The sequence below is a fragment of the Topomyia yanbarensis genome, chromosome 1 (genome assembly GCF_030247195.1).
Source record: "Topomyia yanbarensis strain Yona2022 chromosome 1, ASM3024719v1, whole genome shotgun sequence".
Lineage (NCBI taxonomy): Eukaryota > Metazoa > Arthropoda > Insecta > Diptera > Culicidae > Topomyia > Topomyia yanbarensis.
In genome coordinates, this window is record NC_080670.1 from 66,864,249 (window position 1) to 66,878,782 (window position 14,534).

The following is a 14,534-nucleotide window of genomic DNA, read 5'->3' on the forward strand; positions in this document are numbered from 1 at the left end:
ATCAAGTGTGTTTGGAGAGGCACACGAGGTGTAGATGGATGTGAATGCGTTTGCAAGGAGTGGTAGACTGCATAGAATAGCGGTGATGCCGCCGGTAACCGCAGCGAGTACCAGCAATGGAATAATACAGAGTGAGCCACAACAATGAGAGATGAAGCTGCTGAATCGAGTGTTCACCCCGAGATCAAGTAGCGACTCCACACAGAATGACTCACAATTTGGGAACTCGAACATGACGGAGATAAGAAAAAAGGTCAACGAGCTCTATGAGTTCGTGAAGGACAACCACAACGTGAACACCTAGTTCAACCAGCTAGTGACTAGTGTTAAGTCGGCCTTATTAACCGAAAGCAGAATCAACCAAAAAGCTCTGAAAACCGCAGAACACACAACGGCAGAAACTAAGGCGACACCGAATAGTCACCGCAATGCTTGCACTTGGCGAGGAACACGACGGGGAAGCAAAAGCGCGCTGGGGTGCCCCAGCGACCAAAGCAACGTTGAGAAAGACCGTGACTGGCGTGTCGTGGAAAGTCAGCAGGTGAGGTGGAAATAACGAAGGCAAAAGGGAGAAGAGATGAAGAAACAAGAAATTAAAAGCAAACCCAAGCCTCCTTGGGCGAGGTACAAGGGAGATGCACTGATCATCAAAGCAAACGATAAGAAATAGTACGCGGTTTTTCTCAAGGGAGTGCGAAGGACCCGGAGCTGAAGGAGTTCGGAGAGAATGTCATTAAACAAGGCGTACACAAAATGGCAAGACGAATCCTTGGGCAGCGAAGCGAACGCGAGAGCCCTATTGCAGGGAGCCGTAGTCGAGGGCAAGGGTCCAGACGAGACCATGACCGAATAAGAACTGAGGAGTGCACTGATCGAATAGTGGAGCCTAGATGTACTGGTGATGATCTGGATTAGGAAATTAGGATGTACTCAAACGGCGGTGATTCGACTACCGATGGACGTTGTCAACAAGTCGATGAATGTCAGGTGGTCGGTGTACTTGCTGATAGTTGCTCCACAAGTTACCAAAGAAATGGAGCGATCACAAATCTCTGGGGGATTGTGATAACGTAACAACTACACCCACGAAAACGCGACACCAGACAGTACACAACACCTATTATTCTTACAATCGAAAAAAGGATTTAAAATTACCTTTTAGTCATCCGGTTCGGGTTCGATGTTGCCCATCCACAGAACGATGTTCGACCCGTCCTAGTCGGCAATATCGAGCCCGAAACCGGTCGACTAAAATGTAATTTTAAATTCTTTTTTCGCTTGTAAGAATAATAAGTGTTGTGTTCTGTATCGCTTCGCTTTTTCGAGATGGAGCGATGACTAAGGTGCTTGGACCTAGAACATCAGGCGAGGAACTGAAGGTCCGGGGCATGTCTGCATGTGTACAAAATGCGGAGGAAAGGAGCACGCTGCTAGAAACTGCAATAATAAACAGTGGTGGATATAACTCAGTTTAATTTCAATGTTGTGGCAGTCGACAATGGAAACGAAGTGCGACGTTGCAGTTATTGTAGAGCCGTATAGAGCTCCTCCTGATAACGGTAACTGAGTTGTGGATGGCTACAACCCAATAATGGGCGATTTCCCTGTCCAAGAGGTGGTGGATAGCACATAAAAAAGTTTTGTGTCCAGTGTGTTCGTATGTAGCTGTTATGCTCCTCAAAGTGGACACCAGAGCAGTACAATCAGACGCTCGTCAGTCAAGGTGGTTGTTATAGGAGGAGACGCTTGGACTGTGGAGTGGGATAGCAGGTTGACCAACGAAAGAGGTTACAGCTTGTTGGAAGCCCTGGCGTCCATCACTGATGGGTAACATGAATTGACGAGTTAATGAGCAGTACACACATAGCGACTACCAGGTGATCCACTAGGAGCTGTACAGAGAAGTAGACAATAAACCCTGGGGCAATGTCTACAGTGTCTTGTGGGCCAAGATCACGGTCCAACAGCGCCAGCGGAAATGTTATCTGACAAACTGAATCGTGAATTATCGCGGAGGGTCCATTCCTCGTGCACGATTCAACCACATGGTCGTCTACACCGTACATCGATACAGTCGACGAAATGTTGGTGACAATCGCGTCTCCAACGACAAGTTCCTTACAGTGGCAAAAGGGCTGAAAGCGAAGAATGGTTCCGGTTTGGACCGCGATCCTGGCGTTACAAGACATGCTCCGGTTAGTGCTACAGAAATGCCTGGATGAAGGTTACTTTCGGATAGAATCCAGAAGCTTGTGTTGCAGGTTCAAACGGCATGTTCCCCGTATGTAGCCGGAATTTGTGCCTTGCCGAATTTTCTAATCATTTCCTGAGCGGAAGAAAAGGAGAAAAAAGGGAGGACATAGAAATGGAAGTGTGGGAAAAATAACAGCATAAAAGCAAAGACCAGGCAAGTTAAACTCACAAATAGTTCAGATCGCCTGCGAGTAAGCTAAAAGCGGTTCACCACATAAGGAACTATGTATGTTAAGTACAGTATGTCTCTGAGTTTCAGGCTTCCAAACACGGTGTCGTCTATGTAAGGACGGTTTAAAATTCGAAATCGCAATTGCGCTATTGATGTGCAATAGCATATCAGATTATATGAGGTGCCGTGGTTAGATTAACAAAGGTCACATGAAAAGTACTCAGCGCGCTGAATAATTGACTTGTGATATTAGAGTCTGCAGTAGTCTGTAGTAGAATGTAGGAGATTTTTCGAAATCACTGGGCATGATTGTTCTGGAAATGCCTTTGTTTGGCGACATGTTTATAGGACCATATTTTTTCTCTTATCCAACTTGTCGGACATGGTAGGGCGGGTTCAGGTCCAACGAAGTCAATCGCTATTTCTGCTTTGGTCAATTCGGCAGCCCATTCATTTACAGTAATACTGGAATGTCCGGGAAAGGTAGATGGTGTTGACAATACATAGTTCTTCGATTTAGGTTCGGCACGCGGTCATTAACTTAGATCGTGATATGTCTATCTAAGGGCCGTGATTGCAACCTAACTGCCGGAGCTTGCAATACAGTACAGTATCTACCTTTCGATTGAGACTATTTCAATCTCATTTGACGACAGTAGACACCAGCATCCGCACGTCCCTCCATCAGAGAACCGTCAGTGTTACAGGCCACTTGTGTTTGCTGTTGTCTCTCCATATAGCTAGATAATTACTCCTCTCAAGAAGGAATTTTCACATGGGATGTCCTGAAAGGAAAACTACTTATGAGTGTAATATCGCTGGGAGGAAGAATATCTTCACCCATGTAACCATTTTTGACCACAGTCGTGTGACGTGTAATACAATGATAAAATAAATTCGCCAATAGAACGAAAATTATTCTACAATGCACGAATTCATTTGTCGTATTCTGCAACGAAGCATTTTCGTGCATTGGAAATAGTTGGTTTTGTGCATTTCACGCCCCGAAAACCTGTGAGTTTGCAAGATTGATCGCCTTCGTATAAAAAAATCGATGTGGTCAAACATCGAACCTAAAAGATAGGATGAAACAATAAACGAAAATGTTGTTCGATGAACGTAATGAAATCGTGCGACTTACAAAATATTCGTGCAATATACAATTAATTAAACATTTCGTAGAATAAGTCTTCGACGATAAATTTCGTGCAAAGTAAATCTACGAAAATTTATCATCAAGCCGCTTAATTTTTTGGATGTTAAATGAACGAACTCAACTATTTAAAATAGACAAAGATGCTCGTATCCGAAAATGGAGCTATTCGTAGCACATTTACAAATCAAATCGTGCAAGGAAGGATAAGGATTTTTTGTGCATAATTTTTCGAGTATTTTTCGAAATAAAATCGTTCATATTCTGAACGATGCTCGTAATCAAAAAGACTTTCGTATATTTCATCAAACAAATCATTTGATTAGTGAAACATTCGTAGCAAGCCTACGAAAGTCGTTTCGTGGTTTTTACGAAAGACTCGTAATAAAATTAAAAAAGTTTCCATAGAACTACAAATGATTCAACATATGTAGGAAAAAATCTAATAATTTACGAGTTTTTTTTTATAAAAAAAACCTATTTGTAGCACATTTACGAATATGTTATCTCAGTGCGTCTTGTTCTAATGGAGACAGTGTTAACTAACTTTCCAATATAGAAGTTTACTTTATGGATGTACTGCTCTTTAAACCAATGCTATGGATGCTCTACCTTCCTGTTTAAGTGAAGATTGATTTGTGTTATTCTAACCATTGTTGATTTGAATACTGTACATTTCATTTCCTACATATGTTGCACAACAACAAAAGGAGTTTCTCGTGAGTCTTCTTCGATTTTTTCCAACATTCAGCAATACCTAAAATTTTCTAGCGCCAAATGCAGTAACTATAATGGTGGAATCATTTTAGAACTTACTTCTGTTACCATAACCTTATTTTGTTAAATTCTTGGTGATGATTTTTTATAAATGAAGATAGTCATAATGTATTATAACCAGGGATAATGAATTTGAAATAGCAGAAATCCTGCTAACCATCAGTAATTCAAGTGTCGATAGTTAAGTAAAAAAAAATTCAACACGATAAAACATACGTGCCCATTAAATTTTTCAAAAATGTCATAAGAAATTTCAATACTTTTGAAGTTGTAATTCTTTTTTGATTTTTTTGAAATCTGTACGATTTGTAAATGAATTGTCATATGTATAAATTAAATGAACCAACTTCCAACTATGAGGCGTATAACACTGCCACTATTTAATTCGTTTGCCTGAACATTGTTTACATTTTAACTGAGCAGCACCGAACAACTGGGCCTTAAATTTCTATTCGCAGTGTTTGATTAATTTTAAGATTATTCCAAAAAATATAGATGAAATGTCCAGCCTTCCATTCGACTAATAATTGACTTTTATTCCGAGCATGTTGCAATCTACATGTCTATAAATATTTACCCATCAGGTCGACTGCCATCAGTTTCAAATATAATGACATCACCAGTTCATTTATATATACAATTTGGTCGTCTCATGCCTTAATTAAAGTTTTAAATCTTTAACGTGATATGACCGATGACACTACAGATATTTACTCGTATGGCTGAATTATTTGTACATAGAGTATTTTTCAATATTTCTAACGCAATAGATTTAGAAGAAAATATTATACGATAGTTTAACAAAAAAATTAAGGATCATCCACCCTTCCGTCTTATTAAATTTCGCGCTACGAATGGTTCAATCATTCAACTCTGCTTCTTCTATTCCATTGACTGCCACCAAGTAATTTTTATCTAAGCGATTCCATAGTCATAAAAACACAATATACTCACACTCAATCGACCATGATAAAAGCAAGAATTTGAATTCGAACTCAACTTGCAGATGATAACAATCAAACAAAAAGCTTACATCGGTGGTCTCTTAATGGTGATTTGGTTCAATTAGTGGCACTGGTGACCGGTGTACGCGACAACGCTTAGGCTAGTGAATAAATTGGATTTCTCCGTAGCCAGCAGCCTACGGTCTACGGTGAACAATCATCCATCGAGGGCTTTGCCGTTCTCCAGATAATCTATGCGGTTCCGTCCTCAGTCAAAGCAATAAGCCACCCAAACTCATAATGCACTTTGCAAAATTCCACAACCATGCAGGCCAGACCAGTTCGATGAGTGCATTCTGGGGCTGTAGGCTAAGTTTTTGCGGCTTGGGCTGGTTTTGTGCTGGGAACTATACTACTTTCCTATCATCACAGGAGAACGCTTCGATGACCCTATGACCGACCAGTAGAAGCCAAGCGGTCGAACATTGTTAAAGCTAATATTTATGCTCTCGGTTGGGAGTCAGTTGCAGCTGATGACTTTTACAAGCGGAATTTTATGAATACCACCAACGGGTTGAAACTGTCCGGATAAAAAAAAACTATAAATTATCCATTAATGTCACTAGAAATGCGCCGTTGTTGGAACATGCCCAAAAAAATTTGCCTAAGAATGAAAAACATTGAACTCAAATTATCGTCCCGGAACGTAATTAGATTTTCCGCGCGATACGCAAACCTTGAGGGCTCCAGCCAACGAAATGGAAGAGATATTCGTTGCCGAAAGAGCGCCTATTTATGTTCAAAACTTTGTAAATAACTTTTCCATATCTTTCGGTTTTCATTTTGGCTCTAGGGAGTTTCCAACAGTGTGAAGCTTATCATATCTGACTCACTTTATTATTACTAATCTAATTGCAATTTAACTTTTCAACCCGATTTATGTAAGTACACTTTAAGTTGAAGGTTTTCTCGTGGATTTGGCAATTTCCGAACACGCTACACAGTATAAAAGTGCGTGTTGCGGTTTAAAGATACGAAAGTAGGAAAGTTTCACGCTCAGAATGTGCAACGAATTAAACGATTATCATTGACTCAAGATTGATAGGTGACACGATTGCTATTGACAGTAATGCCAATAATCGCAAATGTAATTTTAAACGGAGAACAGTTATTAACTTGTCTCAAACATCTACTAGATGATGGGTTTGTCGGAATCTAAACTGCAGTGACCTGCACATAATTTTGTGTTTCTGGTTGTATCCGATGAAGCAATTTGGTCCTATTGCAGCTATGCAACACAAAACTAACATTTCGTCGTGGATGAATGATCAGTTCACCTGGGTACAGGAGAGAAACCTAATTACAAAAAATGTCCCCAACACGCGGGATATCTGTGACGATAGCGGCCTTCTATTGTGCGTTGCTGATTGCAGTTTCTCCACAACGAGCACCAGATTTTCCTCCAGAATCGTTAATCGAATGGACGGCAGATCAGCATCGGGCCTGTGTCGATGAGACCGGTGTCAGCGAGGCCTCAATTGCTCGTTTCAACGGGGTGGAAATTTTCGACGATGACGTACAGCTCAAATGCTACATGGAATGCATGTTCCGCCAGTTTAACGTCACCAAGCCGGACGGTGATGTGGACATGATTGGGGTGTACCATGCAATTCCGAAGCAGCTAAAAACGGTTGCCCTGAAGGTCTACAACAAGTGCCGTGACGTTGTGGATGGCGGAACCCTTTGCGAGCGAGCCTTCTCTCATCACAAATGTTGGAAGCAGACCGATCCGGATGTAAGTAGCTTTTAGTTGCTCATACGTACGAAACGCTGCAGCAAGGACGTGGCAATTAAAGTGAAATTTAATTTTTGTTCATCTGTTCTATTTGCAGCACTACTATCTTTTCTGAGCAGATTGCGTCGGTGAAACAATTCTGATTTTTTAAACTAACCTCGGAGTTATTACTAAAATACAACTTTATGAAAATATTAGATATTTTTCCGCTAACTAGAAGAACGACCACTTTGTTTTCAACAGATGGAGATGGCTTTTGGTCACGGTTTTAGCAAATATTATTTTATTTTGTCTATCGCCTACGTTTCAAAGGTCTACGCCTTCATCTTCAGGGCCGGTTAAAACGGTTAAAATAATATCATAGTCAAGGAATGTTCCATGTTCAGAATCACTTGACCATCATATTATTGTAACAGTTTTTTGCCCTGAAAATGAAGGCGTAGGCGATAGACAAAATAAAATAATATTTGCTAAAAACGTGACCAAAAGTCATTGAACATCGTTGAAAAGATTTACTACAAAGAATACAATATAATAGGATGCGTTTATACGGCTAATTTTATCAATAACTGTGGTAATCTACTCATGAACTACTTTTCCACAATTGGTGTAAAGTTTGCAAAGATCCATGAATTACTTACCTCCTCTAACCTCACACGTCAGCACCAAATTGTCATCTTCCTGAAGTGGGCCTATTGCACCTGCCACGTCACGCCCTGAGGCATCGTAGACTAGAATCTGATGAGGTGGAACTGAAAGAAATGAGAAATAATTCAGTAACTTATTGATTCAAAATTCTGCTTCCAAGAACATCATTACTTTGTCGACATTTCACTCTAAAGAACCGGAAATAACCGAGTTAGCCTGCATTTAGTATTATTTCAATGAAAAATTTTTCCACAAGGACCGGCAAATATAAAATATTCTTTATATTTTAAAATAAACCTAATTCCTCTTATTCTGCGGGTACAGTTTTCCCATATTCTTCTTTCAAACGCTGTGTTATTGAAATAACATAAACCGAGGCGGTAGTAGTAACGGCGCTTATCGTGGAACAGAATCGTTTTATGTATGTCCGGGTACCGGAATTTCCTGCTCTATTCCATTCTTCGGTAGTTTCCTCGTTACCCCGACCCAAACATGACCAAGCGAAAGAATTGGTTCCACTTGCTCGTGGTGCTGAAAAAAGCAAAGGCTACAGCCCACTTGCTCTGGCCATTCATTGATTCAGCGAAGAAGAAAAATGGTGCACCGAACAAAAAGAGCCCCTGGAAACCCTTTTAATGCTTCCTCTTCTGTATTCGAGAGAAAGTACGTGAAAGAAAAGAGCACCTGAAATTGGCGCAGTATGAAAGGCGAGGAAAATGAAATAGCAATAAAAATTGTATGTAAACCGCTCTGGCTAAAAAAACGAGCTTTTTGGGTATTTTCCTGTGCTTTTATCAGATCGAATTGGGTTCCAGGTTTTGAGCGGTTTGGCCAGTAGCCACCAGTGCATCAAAGCGAGTGGAGTCAAAACACCGACGCAAGCCTCATAACAATATTAATTTTTTATATACCGGACTTCTCGTCGTTCTCTACCACTGCTTTATAGCACGGACTCTGGCAAAGTTTTACACCATCGGAGGACAGAAGCACGGTTTGTGGAAAATGCTTGCCAACAGTTTGGCTCGAAACCGAGCAGCTGTATAGTTCCGTGGTTTCGCCGCAAACCGAAACCAATCTCATTATTACAGGGGATTTGCCAGTTCGAGTTTCGTAGTTAGGAGCATATCTGATATTCAGACTTCAGCATCAATTTGATGCTTCCGTTTAAGATCTTAAAAATTAAATATTTCAATTCCTAAAAAAAAAAAAAATTAGACAAGACACAGGTTTGAAATAAAACTTGCCACATTGTTTATAGTCGGCCCCGGTTAATTGATGCTTGAAAACAGCCGTTCGGCTAGACAAAATGTGGATGGTAACGAGAATTTCAGTTCATGACACCACCCATGATTTTCCATCTTATCTCTAGTCTGCTCCCTTGTGTATTAGTTTATCGAGATTTATTTTGACAGCAAAGATAGCTAAGGTTCGTTATGGTGCGGATGCGGGCGGTAAATGAATGTACCGCATCGCAACCGCAAAATGTTATTTATAACCGCACCGCATACCGTACCCGCAGTGCTTTTACCGTAAAATTAAATGTGACTAATCTGGATGGTAGAAACAAAGTTTTTTTAGTTATTTATTTTTTAAATCATATCTGTATTATTATGTGTCCTTAAATACGTTTTGAGCAATAATAAACATATATCAATATATTTTTGATTAGCCATATTTAGAGGAATTCAGATTCTGCTGAACAAAATCTGAACGCGTTATCCACGAAATTTCTGCATTGGATTTCGAAAAAATGATCAAAAATTGATCTGACCGACTGAGATTTGTCTGAAATTATTTTCAAACTTTAAGTAGAAGGTCACTCGTTACCAAATTATTCGCAGCCGCGACGAGCCCTTACCATAGCAGACGAACTCATAACCTCGCGATTCGATGATTTTTGGATTCGTTGTGTAAATTTAAAATTGTTCTGTTCTTTCTCATATAGGGTGTTTGGTTCGTGGGGGGGGGTCTTCTACTCGCGAGGCCTAAAATTGACCTTTAGAATTTTTGTTTTATTTTGAAGATACATGTTCGAGCCGTGGATGCTGCATTTGCCGGTATCGCGGGAGCTTCTTCCCGTTCTCCCAGAAGGGCACCAAAACCCACTGGAGAAGTCTTTCGCGCCGGTTTTACACTTAACTTCCTTCCATCTTCCTTACCGAAGGCATGGGAAAGTATCACTCATAATACGCACTGACGGAAGGTTTTCTGAATCCACAAGTTTGTTCACCAAACTTGCCGCGATTTGGTCGATTAAATCAAACGTATTCGCTTGCCCGCTTGGATAGTCAAATCGCGGTTTATGCAATGGAATTCGAGGTTGGATGTATTAAAACACTTCAGTGCATATTTTTGAGCACGAAAACTGATTTGTGTCTGAACACTCCGGAGATATATTTGCTACTGGTCGTGATAGGTATAATTTGGCACTTTATAATTATCGGTTCTTCTCTCTTTCGCCATCTCCCTTATCAGAGATCAAATAGGTCAGGTGAGTTTAGTGGTTTAGGTTAGTGATCAAACTGTTATACATTAGGTTTCAGATTTACGATTGTATTAAGTTAGGTAGTTAAGTTCAGCTGTAGTTTTAAATATATAATGTTAAGAGATTTGAACTTAGGTTAGAGCATAATTTAGATTTAGGACTAGTATTAAGTATTTACAGAGAAACTATATACAATTTTAATTATGATCAGAGTACTGATCAATGCATGTATTGACTTTTCAATTTTACTTTTGAAGACGAAAAGAAAAATCTTTCGCGACCTTGAAACTTCATTGATGACATTGACGTTAAATAAATGGAAAATTGGGTAATCTGTAATCAGAAAACTCATATTTTTGCCTTTATCAATATTTTATAATCATGATCACCTTGGCTATGTTTAGACAAGAGGGATTTCTTTTATTTTATAATTTGTTAAAGTTATGTAACGAATTGTGAAAATTTCCAATATTTACTTTATTTTTTGTCTATTAAGAGACATAAAAATGAAAAAATTGACATTTTGCAAATTACTCTCGAGCAAACATAGCAATATGTTTTCTGAACAATTGGAGAAAAAAAATATTGAATTCGGACCAGTACTTCTATGAAAAGTCTTACTTGATTGCTTAAAAAACATTACCTTCGGGAAATTGCGTTTAAGGATAAAGTACGTTGTATAACACGATAGTAGTAACTTACTAAATAATCTACTATACCGGGTCCGCAAAGCTCACCCTCACACCAAAAAATAATGAAATATAAACGACGTGTAAATCATTACGAGTGTAAACATACAAAAATTGAATCAAAAATTTGATTGAAAATTACATTAAAAGCAATTGGAGCATCAAACAGCACACAATTTTACACTTTCATTCGTGTTTTATTACATTTCATTCATTTTACAGCAGTATTCGAGTAAAAATACATTGAAGTGCATTGGTTTTCCGTTTAAAGAAACTGTAGTTTTCAATCCACGTGTAAAATTATAATAAAATTCGTTAAAGAAAGGACGACAAGACGTGTGTATTTGTGGTGGAATTTAATTTTACATTTATATTCATGCTCCAAATATTTGCATGAAAATAAACTCAAAATTACAAAAAAACAAAAATTCTGTGCTCCTCATCACGAAAATGTTCTTAGCTTTAAACATTTTGCTCTCTCTGTTGAACTCGGGCCTGTTTTGCCGCGACACCCACTTTGCGTTCAGAACGAGTTATACGTTCACTGTCGAGGCGAGTACCATATCTTCCAGCTTCAGTTCCCAAAGTAATTCCCATCAAGTCCATAGCATGTAAGATCTATGAAAATCCTTGGTTGAAGATACTGACTGCCAAATATGTAAGTCACAACATTGATCACCTGCCTGCCAGAATTTGTGCATGTGGAACAGCCGGAGATGGGTACTTTTCGGTGCCCAGAAACCTGCCAAGGAATATGATTTTCACCAAATTCTTTCTGTGGCGTATTCTCAGATACACACAGATTGAAATTAAACAAAGGAAAACCTGTTTTAATCCACCTAGCGGTGCAATTGTGCCTTTCTCATTTCTCTAAACTATGGCTCGGTGGCTGGTAATGTTCAACATAATTGTGGAAAATTCCAATACATTCTTACTACATTTTGCACTTATACACAATGGCTTGTCAGCCAGGAACTTGATGAGCTACGTGTCGACGATGAAACACTTGAAACAAAAAAATAGCATACTTATTTAGCCTAATCAGCATTAGTTCAATGTTATCTGCTTGTTAACTCATTTTGTCATGCGGGGGTGGGCGTGTGAGGAGGGCGAAAATCCCACGAACGAACGACTCCCCAGCTTAATTTGGTATGCTTTGTGATATAGTGGTGGTTTAAAGATGATGGGGTTGAGAGGGGGGGTGGGTTTGAGGGCTGGATGGGGCAGTGGTCTGAGAGGTGCTTTAAAGTGATTTTAAAGGGAGAGGAGTGAACAGTAGAGAGGGGGGTAACCCCTCTGCGTATACCGTAATCCTTATGCCAGTCAAAAAATTGGCATTTTTCAGAGTGATTGCATAACCTTTCTATGTGAGAAAGGCAAAAATGTGCCAAAATCCAAAAAAGGAAATTTTCGTTTGATTTTTTTTCGAGATGGCATCAAGTCTCGACGTTTCATGCACCTTAAAGACATTTGGCATCAAAAATTAAAATTCTATTTTTAATTTTTTCCTATATATGGGAAATTTCTGTGTGGCCGCACTCTTTAACCCGTAACTCCGGAATCATAGCTCCGATCGATACAAAATTCAATAGCAGCCGAAGGGAAGGTTGCACCATTCATTTGAGACTATGTTTGGGCAAATCGGTCTAGCCATCTCTGAGAAAAATGAGTGACATTGTTTGACACATACATACACACACATACACAGTTTAGTTTGCTGAAATCGGTTTGACCATCTCCGAATAACCAATGTGCTTATTTTTGGTCACATACATACATACATACATACTCACACATACATACGTACACACAGACATTTGCCGAACTCGACGAACTGAGTGGAATGGTATATGACAGACAGCCCTCCGGGCCGGGATTAGGTTGACCTTTTTTAGAGTGATTGCGTAACCTTTCTGTATGAGAAAGGCAGAAAACCGATTTTTCGAAACCATGATAGTAGAAGACTCCCTCGAGGGGTGTTAGAGGATCATAATTGGAGGAAAAAAATTTCTACATATAGGTACCATCAAATCTCAGCTGTTACAGTGTTTTTGAACTTTTTCTGAAATTGACTTTTCGCCTTTCTCCTACAGAAAGGTTATGCAAACACTCTGAACATTGTCAACCTAATCCCGGCCCCAAGGGTCGTCTGTCATATACCATTCCACTCAGTTCGTCGAGTTCGGCAAATGTCTGTGTGTGCGTATGTATGTGTGTATGTATGTATGTATTAGACTGGTTCAATTTTTGACTTTTAGCTCCGCCAGGCTCTATTGATTCCTTTTATGGTCCTTAGTGATTGTGCAAATTTTGGTACTGATCGGTTGTTCAGTTCAGGTTGTGTTCAGTAGAATAATACCTTTAGAAATATATAGTGGTCTCATGAATTGATTGATGAGGTGATTTTTAAGGAATTTATTTTCAATTTTAACCGATTTTCCATACTAATGTCCATATAAACTTTCAAATTTATGGAGGGTCCGTAGACACAACCGATCAGTACCAAAATTTGCACAATTACTAAGGGCATTTAAAACAATCATTAGAGCCTGGTGGAGATAAAAATCAAAAATTGAACCAGTCTAGTATGTATGTATGTGACCAAAAATAAGCACATTGGTTATTCAGAGATGGTCAAACCGATTTCATCAAACTTAGCCTCAAATGAAAGGTTCAACGTTCCCATAAGCTTCTATTAAATTTCATTAAATTCCGAGTTCCGGTTCCGGAGTTACGGGTTTAAGAGTGCGGATACATAGCAAATTTACGTTTTTGCCTTTCTCCTATAGAAAGGTTATGCAATCACTCTAAACATCGTGAACCTAATCCCTAACCTATTTTTTTACTTGCATAGGTTTTCTGTATTTTAACAGGGTCGCAGTTAGGGGGATACGGTGAGGGACACCCCCTCCCCCCACATCACTCACCACCCTTCCCCAAACCGCCCTTCCCTCATCAAGTACCCCTCCACGCAAATAAAATTTTCTAATTCCTCTAGAATAAATTTTCCTAGTGGGTTTGAACAACCAGTGAAAAATTTGGTTTGAAATGATTTTGAGAGACTAATTTAAAATTTCTTAACAAGTTGAAAATTTTTGGAGGGGTCCAAACCCCCGTACCCTCCTCCTGGATCCCCCGCGGTTTCAAGTGTTTCAGCGTCGACACATAGCAACTCAAGTTCTTAGCTGTCGATTTATTGTACGTATGTGTAAATCGCACTGAATAACTAATAGACATTTCCACCATTATATTAAACATAACCAGCCATGGAATCGTAGTTTGGATAAATGAGAAAGGCAAAATTGCACCACTAGGTGGATTAAAACGGGTTTTTGTCTTAAAATGGCTCTAACTCAAAAAGTACACCTTGTATTTCAGCTCTGTTTCAGTTTCATTGGAAAGATGAGAAAATTGTACATTACATGGTGTCCTCATATCTTTCAGTTCTTTCAGTTATTGAGTCTAAGTGAAATTTTAGAAGAAAAATATCTTAAATTTTTTTATAAAGTTTTCGTCAATTTCTCGGAAACTCAAATTGTAAACATCGTTATTTTAATACTTCGGATTGTTCGTATGAAAAGCGGCATAACTTGTTCTTTGAAGCCATACACTTATCTC

General features: G+C 39.2%; 2 protein-coding genes across 3 annotated transcripts in view; one reads left to right on the forward strand and one right to left on the reverse strand.

Annotated features, from left to right (window-relative positions):
• Window positions 1-14,534, reverse strand: part of LOC131677846 (serine-rich adhesin for platelets) — a 694,115-nt gene that overhangs the window by 200,122 nt on the left and 479,459 nt on the right. For both annotated transcript variants that reach the window (XM_058957912.1, XM_058957911.1), the window contains exon 6: window positions 7,736-7,846. In XM_058957912.1, coding sequence (XP_058813895.1) covers window positions 7,736-7,846 — 111 coding nt within the window. The remainder of the gene's footprint in view (window positions 1-7,735; window positions 7,847-14,534) is intronic.
• LOC131677848 (general odorant-binding protein 83a-like) lies at window positions 6,637-7,740 on the forward strand. Its single transcript, XM_058957914.1, has 2 exons — window positions 6,637-7,094; window positions 7,192-7,740. Exons 1-2 carry the CDS (start codon window positions 6,669-6,671, stop codon window positions 7,207-7,209), a joined length of 444 nt encoding a protein of 147 aa, XP_058813897.1. The 5' UTR covers window positions 6,637-6,668; the 3' UTR covers window positions 7,210-7,740.